Below are 19,932 nucleotides of genomic sequence, written 5' to 3' on the forward strand. Positions count from 1 at the left end.
CAACCGAATTTTACATTACGCTTATTTTTCAGCTTGAAAGCGATAAGGGCTAAGGTATGGAAGGCCAGGTCCGAGAGTCCCCTGTTCAACTGCAAATTGTACGCGTTGGGCATGGAGATGTTATACAGGAAGATGTGGGAACGATACGCGCGAGGTGAAAAGGCCGATCACGTGGCGGCTGTAGATAAGAACGAAAGGGAGAAGCTGCTAACGAACTCTTCTTAAGGCGACTTATTACATTTTAATTTATATATATAAATATATACATACACACACGCTCACACACAGACACACACACACAGAACTACACACAGCTTTAATTCCGTGAACATCTTGTTTTTGTGGGGGACTTAGCATTTAAAGACAGATGATTATCGACATCCTATTTCACCCAAGATACGATTCACATATGAAACTCCCAACCGCGCTGGTAATTACTGTTTTGTACGATAAAATCATCGAGCTTAGACTACTTACTGTACGTAGAGAATATACAGATAGGTCGTGGGTGCGCGAAACTTCGACTCGGCACCTGAAAAACAAGTGATGGATTTATTCTTCGATTCGACGTCACGAGTCACGAGAGAAAACAATTACGCTTGCTTCCTACGTTGTTTATCATCACCGTGCATCATTCACCCTGTTATATTTATATATATTACAATTTTTCGCATGACGTTCTCGACTTGACTTGTAAGAAATCGCAGTCTCTCGTAGTCTCTGTCCTTCGGTGGTTAGCAACGGAGTTTCAGAGGACAGAGACCAAGTAATTATTTTACGCAAAACGGTGCACAAGCATACGAGTATAATGGCGAGGTTCGTATCACTGATTTTATAACACGCAGCTGACATCGCCGTTTTTCATTCGAAAGTCTGTGCGGATTTCGACGAATTATTGACGCGTGTCCCAGTAGTCTTTTGAGGAACTACGAGGATGATTTTTCTTGTTGTTATTCGCCGTTCGCTACGCGTTATACACGCGTCTCGAGGCTGTGTAGAGGGAGAGATGTTAAAGAAGTAGGTTCTACACGTCGAAGATGTTAACTAATTAGCAACTGCTGAGAGCAAAGAACGCAAGTTGTATTATATACGAACGATTAATGATACACGTGTAAATATTAAAAAGAAAAAAAAACAAAGAAGGTAATCGTTAGTTATTACTTTAGTTTGATATAGTGAAACTGCGTAAGTTAAGACCGAAATGAAAAAGAAGTTGAGTGAGGTAGCGAGGTGTTGACTGTAGCGAAAAACTTCTGATGTACGTCTATAGAATAAAAAGAAACAGTTTAAGAGAATCTGATTCGAAAGAATGTGCAGACGATGTGTATTGTCAGGATGCTTCGGTGAATAGGTATGTAAAGTTCATTTATTTCTTTCGTTTCGTTCCGCTTGGTTTTTCGTGAGACCACTTTACTCGGCTTTTCGGTATTATATCCGGCGTGTTCTTGACTTTGGATAGAGAGGAAAATTATTTCTTGAATTCGATTGTCCTCCGTTCCTGCAGGCTGACTTTTTGAAGAATGGAACGGATCTCTCTCCGTTCGCTAGGTCCGTTGCATAGTCCAGAAACGTTTTAGACGAGTAGGAAGACAGCGTGATATCCTATTAAATTTTTCTGTATGTGTGACCTCATCCGCCCACTGTGTATTATCAGCATTGCACGTTCTCGATAACGAGTAACTGTCCCATTACGCACAATTTGCGTCGCGGATACAGATTTAACGGTATAGCTCTAAACAAAAATCCTCCTGCTATTCTACTGGTAGGATAACGTTCGAACAAATCGTAATATGTACTTCGATTCCGAGCTCTAGGCGCTGACTTTAAAAGTCGATAACGATACCCGGCTTTCTAAACCGACTAAACTCTGAAACATGATTTCGATTCCGAATTGCAATATCAACATTGAACGAAATTTCACCGCGGTGATGAAATTCTTTGCAATTTATGCTCAACGATATTTTAGAAATATAAACAAGACAAGATATTTTTGGTAATGCGAAAAAGGAATCTATATAAATTATCGTTTCGGAGAAAGAGATTGTTATCTTCTGTTCCATCGTGGTCGAGAATAAACAGTTTGTACCTTACGCTGCCCATCTCCATTAACCACGCTCTCCCCGTTAAAAGTCTACGCCTATGAGTCGCAGTACCCCATTCGTTCCGTCATTGATCGTCGATCTTTTTGCGAGCATTGTCCTGATCTTTGCCGTGACTCGGTTCTTTGACGAGAGACGTTTCTTTTGTAACGTTCGCCGACCGACACGTCCCAAATAGATTGCGGATCTCGTGCATTTGTAAGAAATATTGCTAGATAAAATATAACAGAGTACAAATATGTACCAGGAGAGCTTAAATGTACTAAATTATTTCTGCAGTTTAACCAGAAAATATTTATTTCGGAATTTCTGCTAATATACTTTGTGAATATTTATTATTTCGAATGATAAATCAATTAACCCCTGAAGGGCCAGGTTGAGAACCCCTGACTTGGCTGCAACCGTTCCGTACCCTAATTCATTATACGCGAAAGCTTCTGGATCAAAATTTCCTGGATTCTAAAAACATTTTTCGTACTGCTAACAGAGTAACATCTATGCGAATTTCTCTGTAGCGAAGTTTTGCAGGTTAGAAGCTGGCGCGAGTCTCGCATTCGCGAGGCTGAACGAGGCTCCATGGAAATTGGATCGTTTTCGCGAATGGAGATTATAATGGGAACTAGGTCATCCATGAAAGCGATGCAGGCTAGGAAAAAGGACGAAGGTAAACGCAAGGAGAATGGTCGCAGGAGAAGAAAAGTGATGTCATTCGGTGGGGTTTTAATTGGAGGCTCTACGAGGTTCTGCGCAAGGCTAGAGCGGTAAGTTTCGCGGCGATAGAGCACGACAAGGCATCGTGGCCCTTAGCCGCAGTATCGATTGCTTGTGACGGTGCCACCACCATGCGAGGGGGTGAAACTGGGTCGAAAGCATCCTCTCCACGGGTTCCCTGTTCCCTCGTCCCGTGTCCCGTTCTGCCAGCTCTGAAAAGAGCACCGGGGCTCCATCTTCAGTCACTGCTTGTCACTAGGCGATGCCCATTATTTAAATGCCAGCTCGTAATCCAACACAGCCGTCCCTCGATCATAACTCGCTGCCTCGAGCTGGTATTTCCTTTCGAAAGACGCTCTATCCTTACAGAAATCGTAGCCTCGTTGCGCCGATTCCCATAAATATGCATGGAAACTCGACCGCCTACTGTTCGAGGAAAGATATCGAACAGAAAACAATATTATCGTACGATATATTGATTTTCCAAACATTTACAGAATAATTTCACAATCATTCTTTTACGGTATATTACACTTTTCAATTGTATTACCTTTATTTTTCATTCGATACTAGAGTAAACATTTATCTGCTTTGGATGTTTACGTAATTCATAAAACTCTGGAACATTGGAAGATGCAGAAGGCGATTTCCTTTTGCTCAGCCCTTATAGAATTTTCTTTTGGATGAAATATCTCCAGAACGGTGAGAGATACAGGAAAAGTGTTCCACTAAGAATTTCACCCCTTTTCAGCATCTACAAAACTGCAGCCCCGAAAACAATCTTTCCTGCTAGAAATGCTTTCTTTTGGACAAGCTGCTCCTGTAAATATTCTGGACAAAGTATTAATCTATCTGGGCCAGTCACGAACGTCTGATAAGTAGCTGATTGATGTTTACAAAAATTAAGAAACAATTTTCTTTGCGGTGACAAAGCAGAAAGATCCGCGGTACGCCAACACCGCTGATCAACAGCCATCGAGACGAACAACAGAGGAAAGTTGTAGTCCAGCACGCGCGGCAGAAAGTGTCAATAAACGGAAGGGCAGAAACCACCTTAGGTTCGAGTTAAATTGGGTTTCTAGGGTTCGGTTTCAGAAGCGTACAAAGGATCGAAAGGTTCGGACGGGACCGAGTCTTGTTGAAAACTGCGACACGAAAATCCGAATGCTCATTGCTGCCAGCTCTCGTTGGGGTGGCTCGCGTTTGAGTTCGCGTTTCGAGCTTCGAGGCAGGAGGGGATCCTTGACATAAATAATCAGCAGTGGAGCACCGCGGTACTGCCCCCGTAGTCATGGTAACACCATCGATCGAGGCCTACTACGAAGTCGAAACTAGCTACCCTCCTCGCGCCGCACGCTTCTTTCTCATCCCCCATCCCCTTCCTTCTACCTTGTCTCTCCTTCTCTTTTTCTCTCTTTCGCTCTCTTTTGCTCTGTTCCGCTGGCGCGCGTTTCTTTCGACTCCTTTTCCCTCGGTTTTCTCACCTCCACCCCCGGCTTTGTCGCTTTTTCCGCTTACACTGCGATTCTTTCTGCTTCTTTTTTCTCTCCATTTGTTGCGTTTCCTCCCAGTTGGATGCATTCCCTTCAATTTCCTTGTGCTCCACTTTCCCGGACTTCTTCCACGCCTAACCCCCTTTACGTTCTCCGGCTCACCTTACACCACTTGCGACGGAAGGACCCCGTCTGTCCCACTTTGATTTTAACGAGCTTTCGCACGACCCACATTGGCCCAGAATCGTAAGAAGCTCGACAGAATCCGTGTCTCTGTTTATTATGCATTATTAATGACGAATTTATTATAAATTGAGACCACACTAGAAGAATTATTCTTCTTGTTTTTATCATTAATGCATAAAACTCGCATTTATCACCGTTCTGCTCTGAAAAACCGAATCCTCCTGTCTCCTGACAGCGTTTCACCATCACTGTCGATTTTGAATTTTCCACGAAGGGACAAAGCAAATATGAAATGCGCTTGAAACGCGTTGCGCTCGGCTTGTCGAAAAAGTTACAGGGAATTTTGCCTCGCAAAACAGTGTGAAAAGGAAGCTACGGGAGGCGAGAGCTCGTTCGCGAATTCGTCGACGAGCTTTTTATAAAGCAGAGCGCAAATTCGATGTAATTTAGATCCACTGCAAATTAGAGGGAGCTTGGAAAAATCAGCGAATGTTACGATTGCTCGAAAAATACGATATAAATTGCGGTTCTCGTTACTCTGCTATTATCGCGTTCGATATTCTCGGATTCATGATCGTCTACCAAATGAATATACGCTGGTTCCGCAAACGTTAACCCTTGGACGGCGCTTTTGTCACTGTAAGCATGATTCGTGCAGGGTGCATCTAAGCAACATAATCGCCGGGATCGTTAAGACGTTGGTTTTACGAGTCTGGGTCAATAGATGCCGAGGAAACTGGATTTTGTGGAGCAGTGGGGTAATTCAGACGTTATCGCCGCTAAAAAGTTTCCCATCGCGTGACAAACAACCCCCCGGCCGCCATTACGCTCCATTACGTTCCTGCCTATGTCGTAAAATCGTCCAACCTCCGCTCCTCCGATAATAAAATAAAAGATACGGTCTGTAGTCCGCGAGGAAGATCGGTGCTCGATCTGTCGACCGTATTTCGTCTTCACCTTTCGCTTTTTGTTTGCGACATCCTGTCCGGAAGCTGCGAGTGGGGGCGAAAATGATCCCTAGGGAAACCTGTCTACTTGATCAGATATTTTCGAATCTAATCGAGATCTAAACTGAATCGAGATCTAAACTGAACTCTGTAATTGTAGAAAGCTTTATAGAATACGACTCGGTTTAGCATTAGTCGCTTTTCAATCTCGCCGGAGAAAATTCCGTTTCCACTGCGGTTTTTCTCGGTTCGCACTCTCGATACATCCTCGTTAACACCTTTGCCGAGCGCTCACCTGTGTACAGGTACTTCTCCTTCCCTCTTGCGGTCCTCGTTAGTCCTCGAAACCTAGTCCGGGGTTGCGTAACGTAACGCGTGTGCCGTAACGCCGCGATTATAGCGCTCTCTCGCAGGATACTCTTCTCGATTAGGGCAGGGAGAGGGATAAGGAAGAGGAGAAGCCGGACTAACGAGCGGTATGTACAGGTGGTTGCAGCCTGCGGTTTTCTCGAACTATTTAGCCCGGTTTACTTGGGAAATTCACTCCCAGCGAGCTACGGCCTCGCTCCTTCATCCAAAATGCTTTTGGCGAATTAGGGGAACGGCTGGATGTGTGGAAAACGGCCCACCACTGTCTCTAGCCTTCTTCTATATTATACTCTCTTGCCTGTAGCCTTCCTCTTTACGTTATCCAAATTGTTACAGAGATAACGTGAAAATTGCTTATTTGCACAAGCATTTTGCAACCATCTGCGAGCTTGCGAGTACATAGAGGCTGTTATGCTCGCGATTTTGATGCTGTTACGAAAGACTCGAGACTCGGAAATACGAGATGGATGTTACTTTAAGGACATTGTTATTTTATTTTTCCATTGAATTCGTTCTACGATACGTCGCGGGAGCACTGTTACTTTAGTTTCGCGTTTCTACAATTCTCAAGGCATAGACTATAATTTTATTTTTACAATTCTTGAGACGTGTAAGAAGAAACATTGATCGATTTCAGTAGTATATTTATAGTATTTAATTTGGAAGCATGTAAGACCCGGCTTGCCTAAAGATTCGCGCATTCCACACGCAACAAACGAAGTTATACTGTTTCAGCGAGGGTGATCGAAGAGCCTGTTCGGTGCACAGCTCGTTTCCACGGTGTTATACAACGTCTGTATAGTTTATGGTGATTTCTGCGAGCTCACGGATGACAGGGGCTGACTCATCCCGGGTTAAGCGAACGGTCAGGTGTAACCTGTCGGTCGGAGGAGGAGGAGCAGGAAAAGGTGAAGACGCGAAGGAAAGGGCAGAAGAATTCTCTTCGGAGGAGGAGCATACAGGTATTTCCGTTGTTGTACGGTCTTCTATCCGTTTGGCAGGTTTATCGGAGGGCATGCGCTGTGGTTCGCGCGACATGTGCCCATCTACCCACTCGCCTACACCTATACCTGGATCCTAGAGTGGCTGGGCCCTGGTTGCCAGCTTCGGCCTGTTCTGCCTGCCAACTTCGCCTGCCTGCCTGCCTGCCTACCGGTTTGCCTTGATCCCTTGAATAGCCAGGAGGTGGGTTGGTAGGTAGGTAGGTAGGTAGGTATACGTCTTTCTTACGTAAGCGCCCCACTAGAGAGCGAGTTATCGCGGCAGGGTCGAGCGGACGAGCCGGATCAGAGGGAGAGGATGGGATTTCGAGGGATCCAACGAGCGGACTCGACGGACAGAAATCCCTCCGAGCAGGAACTAACGCCAATGCGGTAGCCCCCGGTGATGCCGCGATCCTTTCCTCGCGAAACCTTCCTCTACTGTACTCTGCAAACTGATTCTATGTACAGGGTTTTTCAATAAGGACATAACAACTTTAAGTTTAAATAAAACACAGAGCACGACAGCAGCAATCGATTCTTTGAATCCAATTTTCAACTACTCTCCCACACATATCAGCCGGAATGTTGGTAAATTCGTGTTCAATATTGTTCCTGAGATCGTCTAACGTCGTTGGATGGTTGGTGTAAACTTTCGACTTAAGGTAACCCCACAAGAAAAAATCCAACGGCGTTAGACGATCTCTATTTCACATACGTCTCTACTTGATTCTAGTCTTTTTCCGAATTCATTGTTAGCCGTTCAGGAACGACCACCATCCTACAGATATTTCTACAATTTGTTCACGATTGAAACTATTTGACATTCTCCTATACATGTCGTCCCTGGAGAGTTACGTGGAAGTTCTTGAAAATCCGCAATCGTTCAGCAGAAGCTTGCCAACACGAAGGCTGTCGATGGAAGAGGCATTGCCAATCAAATAATTGTCGGAGAAGTAGGGATGACCCAGAGGCCGGTTCGATCTAAAATAGAGATCGCAGGCGTCGGTTAGGTTGTTTATTGATCAGCGTCTCTGCCGGAAAGTAGGATTCGCGGGATTTATCGCGTGTTCGCCAAGGCTGCGTGTCTCCTCGAGTGATCTTACTCGAGTTTCTCGGGGGTGGCAGAAAAGGGGAGGCGGAGAGGGAGGGTTTTGGAATTGATGGATGGTATTTCGGTGGTCTGCGGATCGCCGCGGGTTCGCAACCGGGCCAAGAACACCGCTGCGAATCGCGCTCGGCAGAGCCGGGAGGCACTTTGCGCTTGTGCAGTGACACAGATATCAAACCCTCTCCCCAACCCCCTTTGCTCTCGTATCTGCTGCTTCTGCTGCTGCTGCTGCTGCAAACTGGGCCAGCGCATCTACCAAACGGACGCGCAAATTTACTGGATCAACTTTAGCGCTCAGCTCCGCGGGGTTGAATATTAGGGTCGCGTTTCTCGACTGCTCGCCCGTAAATTGCTCTTTTCCCTTTCCTTTTTCTCCGTACCCTATCCCCTCGTTTCTCCCTTTTCCAGCCGTGCCCGAGCCTCGTATTTCTCCGATGTTCTCTGATAAATCCCAACCCCCGCGGCTCGCGAAACGCGGGGTCAAGTCGCGAGGAATCGCTTCCAGCTGCGACCAACCAGCGACGCTTAAATTCTTTGGAAAATTGTTCTTTAGCTCTTACTTTATACCGTGGGGATATATTCACTTCTAATTCCAAATCGACGAAACTTCTGTGTCTCGCGATCGATAAAGACAATTTTCATTTTGGTACTCAACTTGTTTCTGTAGAATCGTCTCCTTTTTCTGCTTCTGAACCAAATCGGAGACAGGTTGTCTAGGCGAATGATGCGAACGGGTTAACGAGAGACAAACAATCCGAGCTTGAGGTCTTCCGAAAGACGGTTTTCGACAGGACAACCTAGTTCGCAACAGTTTCAGGGAGAAATTCCAACCGGAGAAATAGCTGATTCGAGAAAGAGAGAGAGGGAGAGGAAGAGGCCGGTGATTACGCGAGTCCTTTGGAAGGTAACGAACGCACGGGAAGCAATTACGTTCTTCTGCACGGTGTACTTGGGAAATTGTCGGCAGGTCGGGGGCCTGGAGTGGCAGCCATGGCTCCCGGAGGGAACGCCATGCTAATTTCTCAAAGAATAGCTCGGGCTCGGGCTCGGGGAGGCTCGGCCCGAGTCAACCTCCTCTCGGGGAATGTATAATGAACACGGGAACCAATATGAATACTTTCCGCGCAAATAATGGTATTGCCTTTTGTTTCACAGTCGTGCTCGCCTTTCCCTCTCCGATTTCCCCAGCGAGCCGATCGCGAGTCGAGAAAAATCGAAACTCGTGCCGCGGACCCGTGCAATTTGTATTAAACAACCGGGGATTTTTAATCTCCCCTTACAACCGATTTTTAAGCTACTGTGTACAAGAGAAAATTAGACATTGTTGAACTTCCTTGTCACAGTGAATGTTTGTGCATGTTGAATAGTGCATTACTGTCTCGTAATATTCCGGGAACATTTGAATTTTTCCAATGGACAGAGTAGCAAATGAACGAGACTTACGAAAACGTAGACTTTTGTGTAATCTGCGTTGAATAGTGCATAATACCGTGCTCTACTGTCTGGCAATATTTCGAGAACGTCCGAATTTTTTCCGATAGAAAGCACAGCAGCCGAACAAGCCTAATTGAAGATGCAAGCCCGATATAGGATCAATCGGACGCGAGCGATAAAAACTGCCCTCTTTCAGAGGCTAAAGAGCCCGCTGGTTTCGAAATAGTTTCCAGGTCAGTTATTCTGTAGGGTCTCGATTAAACGGCTTAATCGGAAGATGGACAGCCCGGATAAATCGAGAACTCGAGGAGAGAAAAGAAGAACCACGATGTTCATATGTACATACATAATAGCTGTTTTATTTGGGGAGCGAAGCTGTGACCTGCTTGCTTCCCGTTCAAAAATTGATCGAACTGTTCTAACAATAAAAACACTAGGTCGAAAGGTACGCGAGGGAGTCGATCTCGAGGGAGAGAATTCTCTAAAGTGAATTTTTCACGCAGAGAAGACATGCTTGCGTTCTTTTCGATAATAGAAAATAGTTTTTCGGAGGGATATGCAGAGGTGCATTCCGAGCGCTCCATTTTGTACGGAGCCTTGCTGCACCGGATAACCGCATAACCCGCATAACTAAGACCACGAACGATCGAAGGGTTAATCGAGGTCCCACCGAGCATGCAACATTTATAATCCCCAACTATAATACGTATAATTCACTGGCTTCTCGAACAAAGTCACCGCACGATTACTGCTTCGATCGTTTTAAAACCGTGTGCCCAACATTTTTCGTTACAGGACTCGAAAACTGAACGTTTACAAATCTCTTGTAGCAACAAAATTGATTTTCAAGATCAGTGAAAAGATTGTATCGGTCATGTGTGACCGTTTCCAGCATGAAAGTGTGCTGTAAAGATGAAGGGAACATTACCAAAAATTATTGCAAGAACGAGAGAGTATAAAGACCGAAGCGGTGAAATTCTGTTCACCGAAAACGAATTCAAACGAACCGGGATCAAGCCGATCAAGTCGCCCCATCCCGTTCAGTTCGAAAGGTTTCCGAAGATTCTGATATACGCCATAACCGCAGAAGGATCCGCAGTCTAGCCGTGATCAGCACGCGGCTCACGGTGGTTGCGTTAAAGTATATTTCCTCGTAAAGATACAGTAAATAAAACCCGGGTGGAACGGTTTGCATAGGTGGCCGCCACCCCGACTGGCTAACCGAGATCGGTATCCTATTCACGATCGTGGTCGCGTATGGCAGCTATGTGTGTACCTACGTAGACACATACAGTGGTGGCGGCGCGCGTTTCCTCGCCATGGGGCGATAAGGGAAGGCGACCGATAAAATTCTGCGGTCGATCGGCGAAAAGGCGGAGAGCTCAGACGTGCCTCGCCTTGCCTCGCCTTGCCTCGCCTCGCTGCGATTAGGCTTGCGCGGAACACGACGACGACGAAGCAGAGCAGTGCCGAGCCGTTCGACCCAGTTCGTAAAATAACGCGAGCCGGTAGGCGTACTTACCGAAATGTGGGACAGCCGTATTCATGCGCAGGAAGCGACATAAGCAATTATGAATACGCGAGGCCTACCAGCGACGCAGGCGCGAGACCGATTTCGATTTGAATCCGCCGCACACTTGTAGGTCCTCCGGAGGAAACATTCTGGAGCCCTCGAAAAACTTGTATGGGACTTTGAAAAAAATTCTAGGGTCCCCAACAGAAAAACTAATGAGGAGGAATGCGCTCAATTAAAAAGGGGACAGTTTAATAACACGTTGCACCGAGAAAGAAGAGCGGGAGATCGAACAGAAAAGTGCATACAGCCCCCAAGAGGTCTTTAATGTTTCCCTGGTTGGTACAGTAGAGGGACTAAAAAGTGGGGGAACAGCTCGGACGAGTCTTCCTTCGAAAAACAGTCTGTACAGCAACGTACTTGATGATCTGGTACAAGTCTTACAAGTTGTTAGACCTGAATTTCGACTGGCACCCGGAAGCACGAGTAGATATGCATCGTGGACCATTCCGGAGGAAGCGGGCTTTCGGGCTGGCTGGCGGTTCCGAACCGCAGCGGATCGTCGTTAATTTTCGAGGGTAGGGGATCCATCTCTCCCTCTTTTTCTCTCTTCGTCTCTTTTAACGAGCATCGATGAGAACGAATTACTCTCGCTGCCTACTCCCCGTAATTATTCCACTTTTCGGTTTTCCGTCGTCTAGCGCAAGCTCGCGATCCTCCTGAACGACATTAAATGCTCGCGGCTTCGTTACCTCCCCATTACCACGGCAATTCCCCGCTAAAAATGCTTATTCCTTCGGAAACCAACCTTCGCTTAAATGTCGACCCCGTTCTACTCTCCCGGAAGTCGACCAGCAAAACTGCGGATACTCTTTCGCGAAACCGTAAATCGGAATCTGCATCGATGGAAACCTTTCCGTTTAACGTTGGACGGATTTTGATGGCGGTTTTAGCATCGCTACGGTGGAACAGGTTCTCCGACTGTGCCTTAAAACTCCCAATCGATTCAGGTAATTCTTCTTTCGCGATAATTCCTCCTATACCTACAAACGATGCCTTATCAGCCGACTACTTCGAGTTTGTTCGGTACTTTTCAAAGAACATAAGCTACTAAGGTATTTATTGCTACCGATTTGCTGGCGATAAGTCGCAGGAATTATTAAAAACTTGACAAAGATAACAAGCGTTCGATCAACGATATCAAATCAAGAGAGAGATCTCTGCCCAAGATGTTCAAAGACCGAAGCGCCTGCAGAAGGCTGGAACATCGGCCTCGCAACTTTGTCAGCCACATAACCCACTCCGAAAAAGAGTTCTCGCTTGCCGCTCGACGAACAGGTTCTCCGACAGCCAATTATTCACAGCGATCTAGCTGGGTATTTCATTTTCTCGAGTACCGAGGACTATTGTCCGCCAAAAGAGACGAGCTACATCATCCTAGGGAGGAGTCAATAGAAATGTTACTTTGTCGATGATCGTAGTGTTCGCTCCCCCAAAACCGTCTACAATGTATCTCGCTTAGCTGGTCGTCAGCGATCGCTGCAGTCTTGCTAGGACAATTACAAACACTTTTCACGTAGCCGTCGACAACCTGGCAGCGACACGAACAGCTCGGACGTTGTGCTGGACGCGTCCGCAGCTGTATGTTCCACGTGTCCGACGACAAGCCACGTGGGAACGCGGCGTAACGGTATGCGAGCATTGCGAGCCGACAAAGGAGCTGCCGGGGCCACGGTTTCCACCGAGAAAAAACCTCCAGCGATTTAGAGGAGAGCAGAGAGCGAAATTTCGTACGTGTTCGCGCCGTACTAGGCCTCCGAGAGCAATTTTTCGCGTGGACGTGATCGCTGCTCCGCGCGTGTACGCTGTACATGTACGGTCCGGGGCGAGCCAACCGATTCTTACGTAAGATAGATCTCGACTTAACGAGAGATTTCGTTGCTTCTTTTTCTACGCCGGACTCCAGCCGTCGTGGTCCCTGCGCAGGTGAATAATCGGTATACAACGCGTCTGCCGTGGATCAGAGCCGCCAGACGCGCCGGATCATCGTTCCCCGATGTCGTCAAATTGAAAGTAATGATCGCGGCGCGTGCTAAACGAAGCCAGAGACCGAGTCGCACAATCGCTTAACACGTTCTCCACCGCCATTTGTTTCGTTGCCTATTTTCATCACTCAAATATTTTGCTAAATGCATCCAACAGTAGATTCCCTCTTATCCAACAATGGACTTCGACACAAGACAATCAACAACACATATATGTACACATTTATATTATATGTATTTTACTATATTACATCTAAATCGTGTGTATACAAATTCACGTGAATAACACCTGATTCTAAAACAAACTGCCTGCATTTAAACCGCGACAATTTCGTAAAAAAAAGAGGATCTCGAATCGGACGTTTCGGCCGTGGATTCGCAGGCGATTTCCCAGAGTTGGGTGCAGCTAATTGGAATCGGAGGAGGCCGAAACCGCAGAGAGCGATCGGCGGACACGCGATAGGAAAAACTGCCTGACCACGGAAATTCCTCTGCTCGTTAAGCACCGTTTTCAGGAAGGCATACGCCGCGCTTGCGTAGCGGTAAGTGTGTACCTGTAACGCAGCTGTTGCGAGTACGCGAGAGCACACGCGGATTACATTTGCCGATCTCCGCTCATAAATTAATACCACGATTCCAAGTGGGCGCAACACAACCACCACGTGTATCGCGTGGTTCTACGCGCGCACGCATGCACGCTCGCGCGTGCACCGAGCCGCAAGCGATCGTAGAACAGCGGTGCTCAGCCGTGTGTCGACGGTTACCTGTTACATCTCTCTCCAGGAAATTCGTGATAGCAACCTCTTCTTTCCTGTAAGACATAAATCGTTGGAGTTGTTGGAAGAGCTAGTACAGCGCTCCATGGAGCAGTCTACGTTCATATTCCATCTAGAACGATCCGCAAGAAGTTCAACCTCTAAAAATTACGACTTCTTTCTGTTTAACGATCTCCGAGTGGGCGTGGTCTTGTTGCTCTTCACTTGAATGGAATCAGGCCAATGCTACACAAAGCAATCTATGCCCACGCCTAATTTAAAATCATCTACGCGAAGCTGAACCTCTTGAAATTACACCAAAACCCTTGAGGTAGATTATCTACTTTGCTTTCTTCCTATACAAAGTAGTCTTAATAGGCGTGGCCTTGTTGCTATTTACTTCAACGAAACCGGACCAATGTTCCACAGAACAATCTTTGCCTACGCCTAATCTATGTAGAATGATTCAGTATATCCTTGCAGTATATCTATCTTTTTCTCTTCTTGGATAGGCGCGTCCAGGTGGGCGTGGCTTTGCGGCTCCCGCAACAAACGAAGCAGCATAGCAAACAAAGATTTCCATCGTTCCGCTCCGGCAGAACTGAGTAGCGCAGCAACTCGACTCGGTTCGCGGACCGTGGAATCGACTGCTCTCGGTCTTCTAGTATGAAGTCCACGTCGGGGGTCAAAGATAACGAGCTCTCCGTTCTCGGTTGAGTTTGATCAACGGATCCACAACGGCGCGGAGTGTCGCGGTTGAGTGTCACTGTTATAGAGCGATCATGCGCGCTCTTCCAGCTCTTCCCTGTCCCCGCGGCTTGCGTCGCCCACGTATCCTTCTGCTGGTTGCGTAACGCTGCAGAGTCATGCGATAGGATAGCTTCGGCGTGGCGCGAACCGAGCGACGAACACAGACGAACGGGAACGAGAAGAAACGGTTCGGAGAGGAAACGAAACGAGAGGAGAGAACGCGAGAGAGAGAGAGAGAGAGAGAGAGAGAGAGAGAGAGAGAGAGAGAGAGAGAGAGAGAGAGAGAGAGAGAGAGAACGATGACGAGCGAGATGGAAGAGCGAACGATCGAGGAGATCGAACGAGGATAGCGAAGGACAAGGCGGAGAAGAAGAAGAAGAAGAAGGAGGAGGAGAAGATGGCTGGATCGGTCAGAGCAGGGCCGAAGAGGTCGGGTGAAGACGAAGTGCAGAGAAGAGGCGGTGGTTCAGCCTTGAAACACGCCGCGCCGGCTTTGTCACGAGTTCCGTGCACGAACGCACCGCGTACACGGCTCCGCGGATTACGTCGAATCGGTTTTCCCGATCTTTTTCCCACGTCGACGGCACGCCCCGGCTATCTCCGCTCGCGGATCCCGATACCGTTACCGTTTTCTCCGCCCTAATCGCGATTCTCCTGTTCCGTCGGGGTCGGGATCGACGGAGCCGCTCCACGCTTGGCCCCGAACGCCCGGCCTTCTCGCCGTTCGCGTTCGTTCGAACGGTCATCGATTTTTCAGGTCTCGTGCCGCGCGCTAGAGCATTCGAGGCGTCGCGACGACGACGACGTAGCTAGGCAACTACGTGGCCGTCGATCGGCGCCCCTTCTGCTCGAGTTCCGGCAATTCCAACGAAAAAAGCGAAAAGAATGCTACCCGCGTGCTGGCAGGTTTGTTCCCGGAAACCGTCGACACGATGTGCAAGGAAAATCGCACTGCAATGTACTTTCTTATCCTAACGCGTATCAGAAGCAAGACAGAACTCCTACACAAACCTCTTTTAGATCAGGTACGAGCATAGTCTGCTCTCTAGAGCGCTGTCTTGGCTCCGCAGAGGTCGAGAGCCACAAAGCCACGCCTACTCAAGGCTCGGTACAGTGTGGAGTCGACATCGATACAGCAAGTTCCACCGATACATGTCCTACATTCAACTTGCTCGCTTGCAGGGCGTGTTTTTTGAAAAATTCTGACTCGACGAGGTAGCTGGACTAAATTGTTTTCAGCGTCAAAGCTCGCCGCGTAACAAACTTTTCCAACGCTGCAGCGTTTCGCGTTTCTCGACACACGCAACAGCGTCCGGACACGTTCTTTTTCCCGTAACGTCGTTGCGCAACGTCCCTTTGATGCGACGGCGAAAAATCGGCAGTCGATCGAACGCGTTCACGTGCGCGACAATGTTGCAGAAAGCGGCGCTCCCGCACACTCGATTAACTTTGCAGAAAGTAATGCTGACGCTCGCGTCGGTATTCAGTTTGTGACTCGGCTGGACAGAATTTTTCGAAACTCCATATTCCTGCGAATTTTGTACGCGCCGTTTCAGTGGCGCCTCGATCGAACATTCCCGGCTACCGTACAGGATGTTATTTAAAATTAGAACGTACAGCACGACGTTGCCCGACATGGGCCGGGCATGTACTCGTTGAATTCGTCCAATTTCGATTGTAAATCTGGATTTGCAGCAAGGTCTTCGATCGGACACAACGCAGCGATGCAACGGCGCGACTACCCTCATCGAGGAAAGCGTTCGCAGAAAGCGTTCGCAGACCAACACCGATATGCCATCACTTTTATCTATTTTTATCTATCGCCGCGCTTCTCGGAACCCCGTACCCGATATGCTGTACAAGAAACGTTGCTGCGATCGCGAATATCTTTTTCGTGGCCAAGTGTTGCTAGAACAAGAACCGTCCAACATGGCGGAACTTCACGCGAAATCCGGAGTCGATATTGTTCTCATCGGCACCACCGGGAATGATTGCACGCCGCGTGTCCATCCGATACGAGAGCTGCTCGATAAATTAACCGGCCGGGCTATTAATCGCCGATATCGTGGGCCAGATAAAACTGCCCGGAACAATAAATTAACGTTATTTCGGCCGCGCCGATTCCCTTCGTTTATCGCCGCCAGGAAACTCCTCGCGCTGCCACCGAGAGCTGATTCAGGATGAATCGGAACCGCGATACTGCGGCGCATCCGATCCGCAACTTTGACTTCCGAGTACGCGGTGGTAGACTGTGAGAACGCAGTGTGCATTTGTTCCTCTTCGTTTGCACGCTGAACAGTGGTTTCAATGGTTAATATAAGCATGATTTTGGAAATTCCAGCAATCCTGAAGAGTCCACAGGGACACTGAACGAGCTCTAAGGATTCGTAGAGATCTTAACGATAATTATGTCTACCATCGATCTGTTTATCGCAGGTCTGGCACCTACCTAGAGCTGACTAGTGTCCGCTTCTAGTTCAGACCTCGGCAAATGAATAGAATCAATGCTGACCGTAATTGCGGCGGCAATAAGACGCCAAAGTGCCGGAACCGCTCCGTGGGAAAGCGTCCGGAAACAATGAAAAGCGATTGGATCTTCGGACGCGAACCTAGAAAGGTGTTCGTGCTTCGTACGGGCTGAAGCGTTTCGCGAAAAAACTTTTGTCGAACAACGAGGAATTCTTGAGACTGTAAAGACACTAGAAGAATGTTGTTATATTTGACTGATTGAGATGAGTCACATTTATCGTTTCATTGAACCATTGCTCCTTATAATTGAACTGGACAATTTTTCTTTCGCATAACGATCCACAGCCTGCTAATCATTAATTATAATTATCAAAGGCATGCAGTTCGTCGTTTTTTTGCGTTTCCGGTCCACCGTGCTTCGCTGCGATTGCACGGGGCTTTGAACAACGCCGTTCGTGTTATCGAAAACGGTGTTCCTGTCCGTGACAGTAGAGCGCAGGATGTTACACAACCGCCGGTTATAATATATTCCGCATACATCGGAATACGCGAGAGAGCCAGCCAGTCAGCCGAGCGCTCGTGTTTACTGGGACGAGCGCAACGAAGAGCCGGCAGGTCGACGAGTAATTAGGCCAGTGAAACGGGTCGATCGATCCCGCCCCGAAAAAGCTTCTCCCTGCTCCGAAAACCCATTTCAGAGAGCTCGAGTACAAAGACGGCGCTACCACCGCACACACTCTCTCCCTTCTTTTCTCCTTCCTCTCTCCCTTTGTCTCTCTACCATCTACATACTTACTCTTCTTCAATAACAAGCCCTCAACGAGCCCTAACAAGCCCTCAACGAGCCTCGACAAACGGGAATTCCTCGGGAAAAAACGATCCCCGAATGAACTCACTGTGCGCATCGCTATCAATTGTGACATATTCGACGGATATAAAGAAATAAAGACAGACAAAAAGTGTACCGGATGGTGTTCGATCAATGATGAAGACAGCTGCAATGCGGATGGCACGTTCGTGCAATTTTGTTAGATTGAAGATAGAGCTTGTACAAGTTCGTGAAACACGCATTCCTGTTGATAAATAGCACACTTTCTGTGGAAAATGTTGAGCATGGACATAAGGGTTGAACAAACAACTTCATCGGAATTTTAGGACCTAAAACAGCAATTTTGTAACGAGACCACAATCGTACAAACTAACGGCGTCTATTATTATTCTGACAAAGGGAATGGCCGTTTCGGAGCGTGTTTACCAGCAATATTCCCGAAACGCCCACGCAATGAAGAAAAAAAATGGAGGTGGACCGTATCGCTGTCCTTCTGTCGGTTCAGGAAGACGAGCACGGGAACACGAACGAATTAACGCGACCCTGACGAGCCGTGGCGTTACGCAATTTCCGGGAAGAAGCGATCGCTGCCTCTCTCGGCGGGTTCTCATTCTTCCTGAAGGAGAGTTGGGGTATCGGGGGCCGTCCTTGAGGCGCCCTTGGCTGCGACGAGCGAACAGGATCGGCTCGCTCTCGGCGGAAAGCTCGGGTTTTGCCGAGGGTTGGGCGTGGTCTAGCACAGCAGCAGCAGCAGCAGCAGCTCGCCCGGTGACCTCCTAGCCGGCAAGGCGGCCATCTTTGAGCAAGTCCAATTGTCCGGGCTCTGCGAGGGTGAAAGTTGGGGTGGATTTTCGGCGAGGCTCGAACCACGTCCACCACCATCGCACTCCGTGCCGTGGAATCCTCCCGCGTGCCTCCATTGTGAAAGGAGACGCCCTCAGTGCCCTCACCCACGTATCACCGTCCTTCCCAACAACTCTTCACTTTCGTTTTCCTAACCCTTTGGCCCTTTGCCCTGCTGCGCAGACCTTACATTTCCACCTTTGAGGACCGTCTTTGGGATTGCAGTCTTGTCCGATTTATTTACAACAAATATTCGAAGCACCACTAGTCCAGTCAACAAAATGTTGTAGAGGGAAATGGAAGAAACACAATTTTAATTGTTTAGGAGGTAAACATACTAAAAGTCCCCACTCCTAGGAGGTGAGCGGAGTGCAGAGGAGCACATAGAAGGTACCCTTTTTCGGTTTTCCGCTTATATCTCGGAAACTATGCGAGATAGCGAAAAACTGAATGCAATTAATCTTATGGCACATTTTGTCAGCTTTAATTTTGTATAGAATGGTCTTATCGCTAGGACGCATAGTTTCCGAGATATAAGCGGAAAACCAAAAAAAGTTCCTAGTTCGAGTTCTACCATGCACAAACATTGCAGCTCGCCTGCAGAGCACTGCAAACAGCCTTCGGAACGAGGAAGATGACAATGTAGATTCGTTACGCAACATTCCGATCGGCTCTTCCGATGACCTTCGATTTAATCTGTTCGACATCGAAGACGAGTTAGCTCGTCTTGCCGGTCGTTATGTTTACCGACGAGTTTTCACTTTCCTATGCATGAGTCACGCTGGGTACGATGCACACCACCGTGTGCGGTTGACACGTCGTTTTAATTTGTTTGCAGCGAGAGCGCGCGGGCGCGCGTGGACTGTCGCCTGAAAAAGTTGTCGGTTTAACATATTTGGTCGAGAGGGAAGAAATAATTGATTCGCGAGCGTAAAACTGTCGTTCCCGTGGGCGTAGTCGAGTGGCTCTGTCGAGGCTGTGGGCCGACGATAAAACCCGGGACCCGGGACCCGGTCTCTCGGAGGACGTTAGGAGACCGGCTTTATTTCTTCCGAGTTCGAGAAACGGCGAATGGACACGCATACGATCGCGAAAATATCAGGCACATTTGAAATTTAAATTTCGTTCCGCGGGTCCAGCGAGAACTGGCGCGAACTGCCGATCGATACGCGGCCACGTGCATGAATCTTGCGGCACGATGCCGTACGCTCGCGATTAGCATCTTTTTGCACCGGGTTACAAACGACGCAGCCCGGAAAACGGAATATGCAAGTTCACTGTTGCACCGTGCACTCGAATTTAACCCTCGAATGGTACCATGCTTGCTCACACGAGATCGAAAAATAATTAGACCGCGGATTTTTATGTAAAATAAAAATTGTACATTGTAAAAGATAC

At 47.8% G+C, this 19,932-nt stretch overlaps 2 protein-coding genes across 6 annotated transcripts in view; one reads left to right on the forward strand and one right to left on the reverse strand.

Annotated features, from left to right (window-relative positions):
• Nucleotides 1–1,295, forward strand: part of Sxc (O-linked N-acetylglucosamine (GlcNAc) transferase sxc) — a 19,589-nt gene extending 18,294 nt beyond the window's left edge. For all 5 annotated transcript variants that reach the window (XM_076430159.1, XM_076430157.1, XM_076430160.1 and 2 more), the window contains one exon: nucleotides 33–1,295. In XM_076430159.1, coding sequence (XP_076286274.1) covers nucleotides 33–225 — 193 coding nt within the window. In that variant the 3' untranslated portion in view covers nucleotides 226–1,295. The remainder of the gene's footprint in view (nucleotides 1–32) is intronic.
• Nucleotides 857–16,777, reverse strand: LOC143212005 (uncharacterized). The gene is made up of 2 exons (XM_076430250.1): nucleotides 3,361–16,777; nucleotides 857–3,236 (listed from the first exon to the last, which is right to left on the reverse strand). The coding sequence occupies exon 1, from the start codon at nucleotides 16,139–16,141 to the stop codon at nucleotides 15,635–15,637; it is 507 nt and encodes a 168-aa protein (XP_076286365.1). The 5' UTR covers nucleotides 16,142–16,777; the 3' UTR covers nucleotides 857–3,236; nucleotides 3,361–15,634.
• Nucleotides 16,778–19,932: the final 3,155 nt, after the last annotated feature.

Source organism: Lasioglossum baleicum, chromosome 9 (assembly GCF_051020765.1).
Source record: "Lasioglossum baleicum chromosome 9, iyLasBale1, whole genome shotgun sequence".
NCBI classification, from domain to species: domain Eukaryota; kingdom Metazoa; phylum Arthropoda; class Insecta; order Hymenoptera; family Halictidae; genus Lasioglossum; species Lasioglossum baleicum.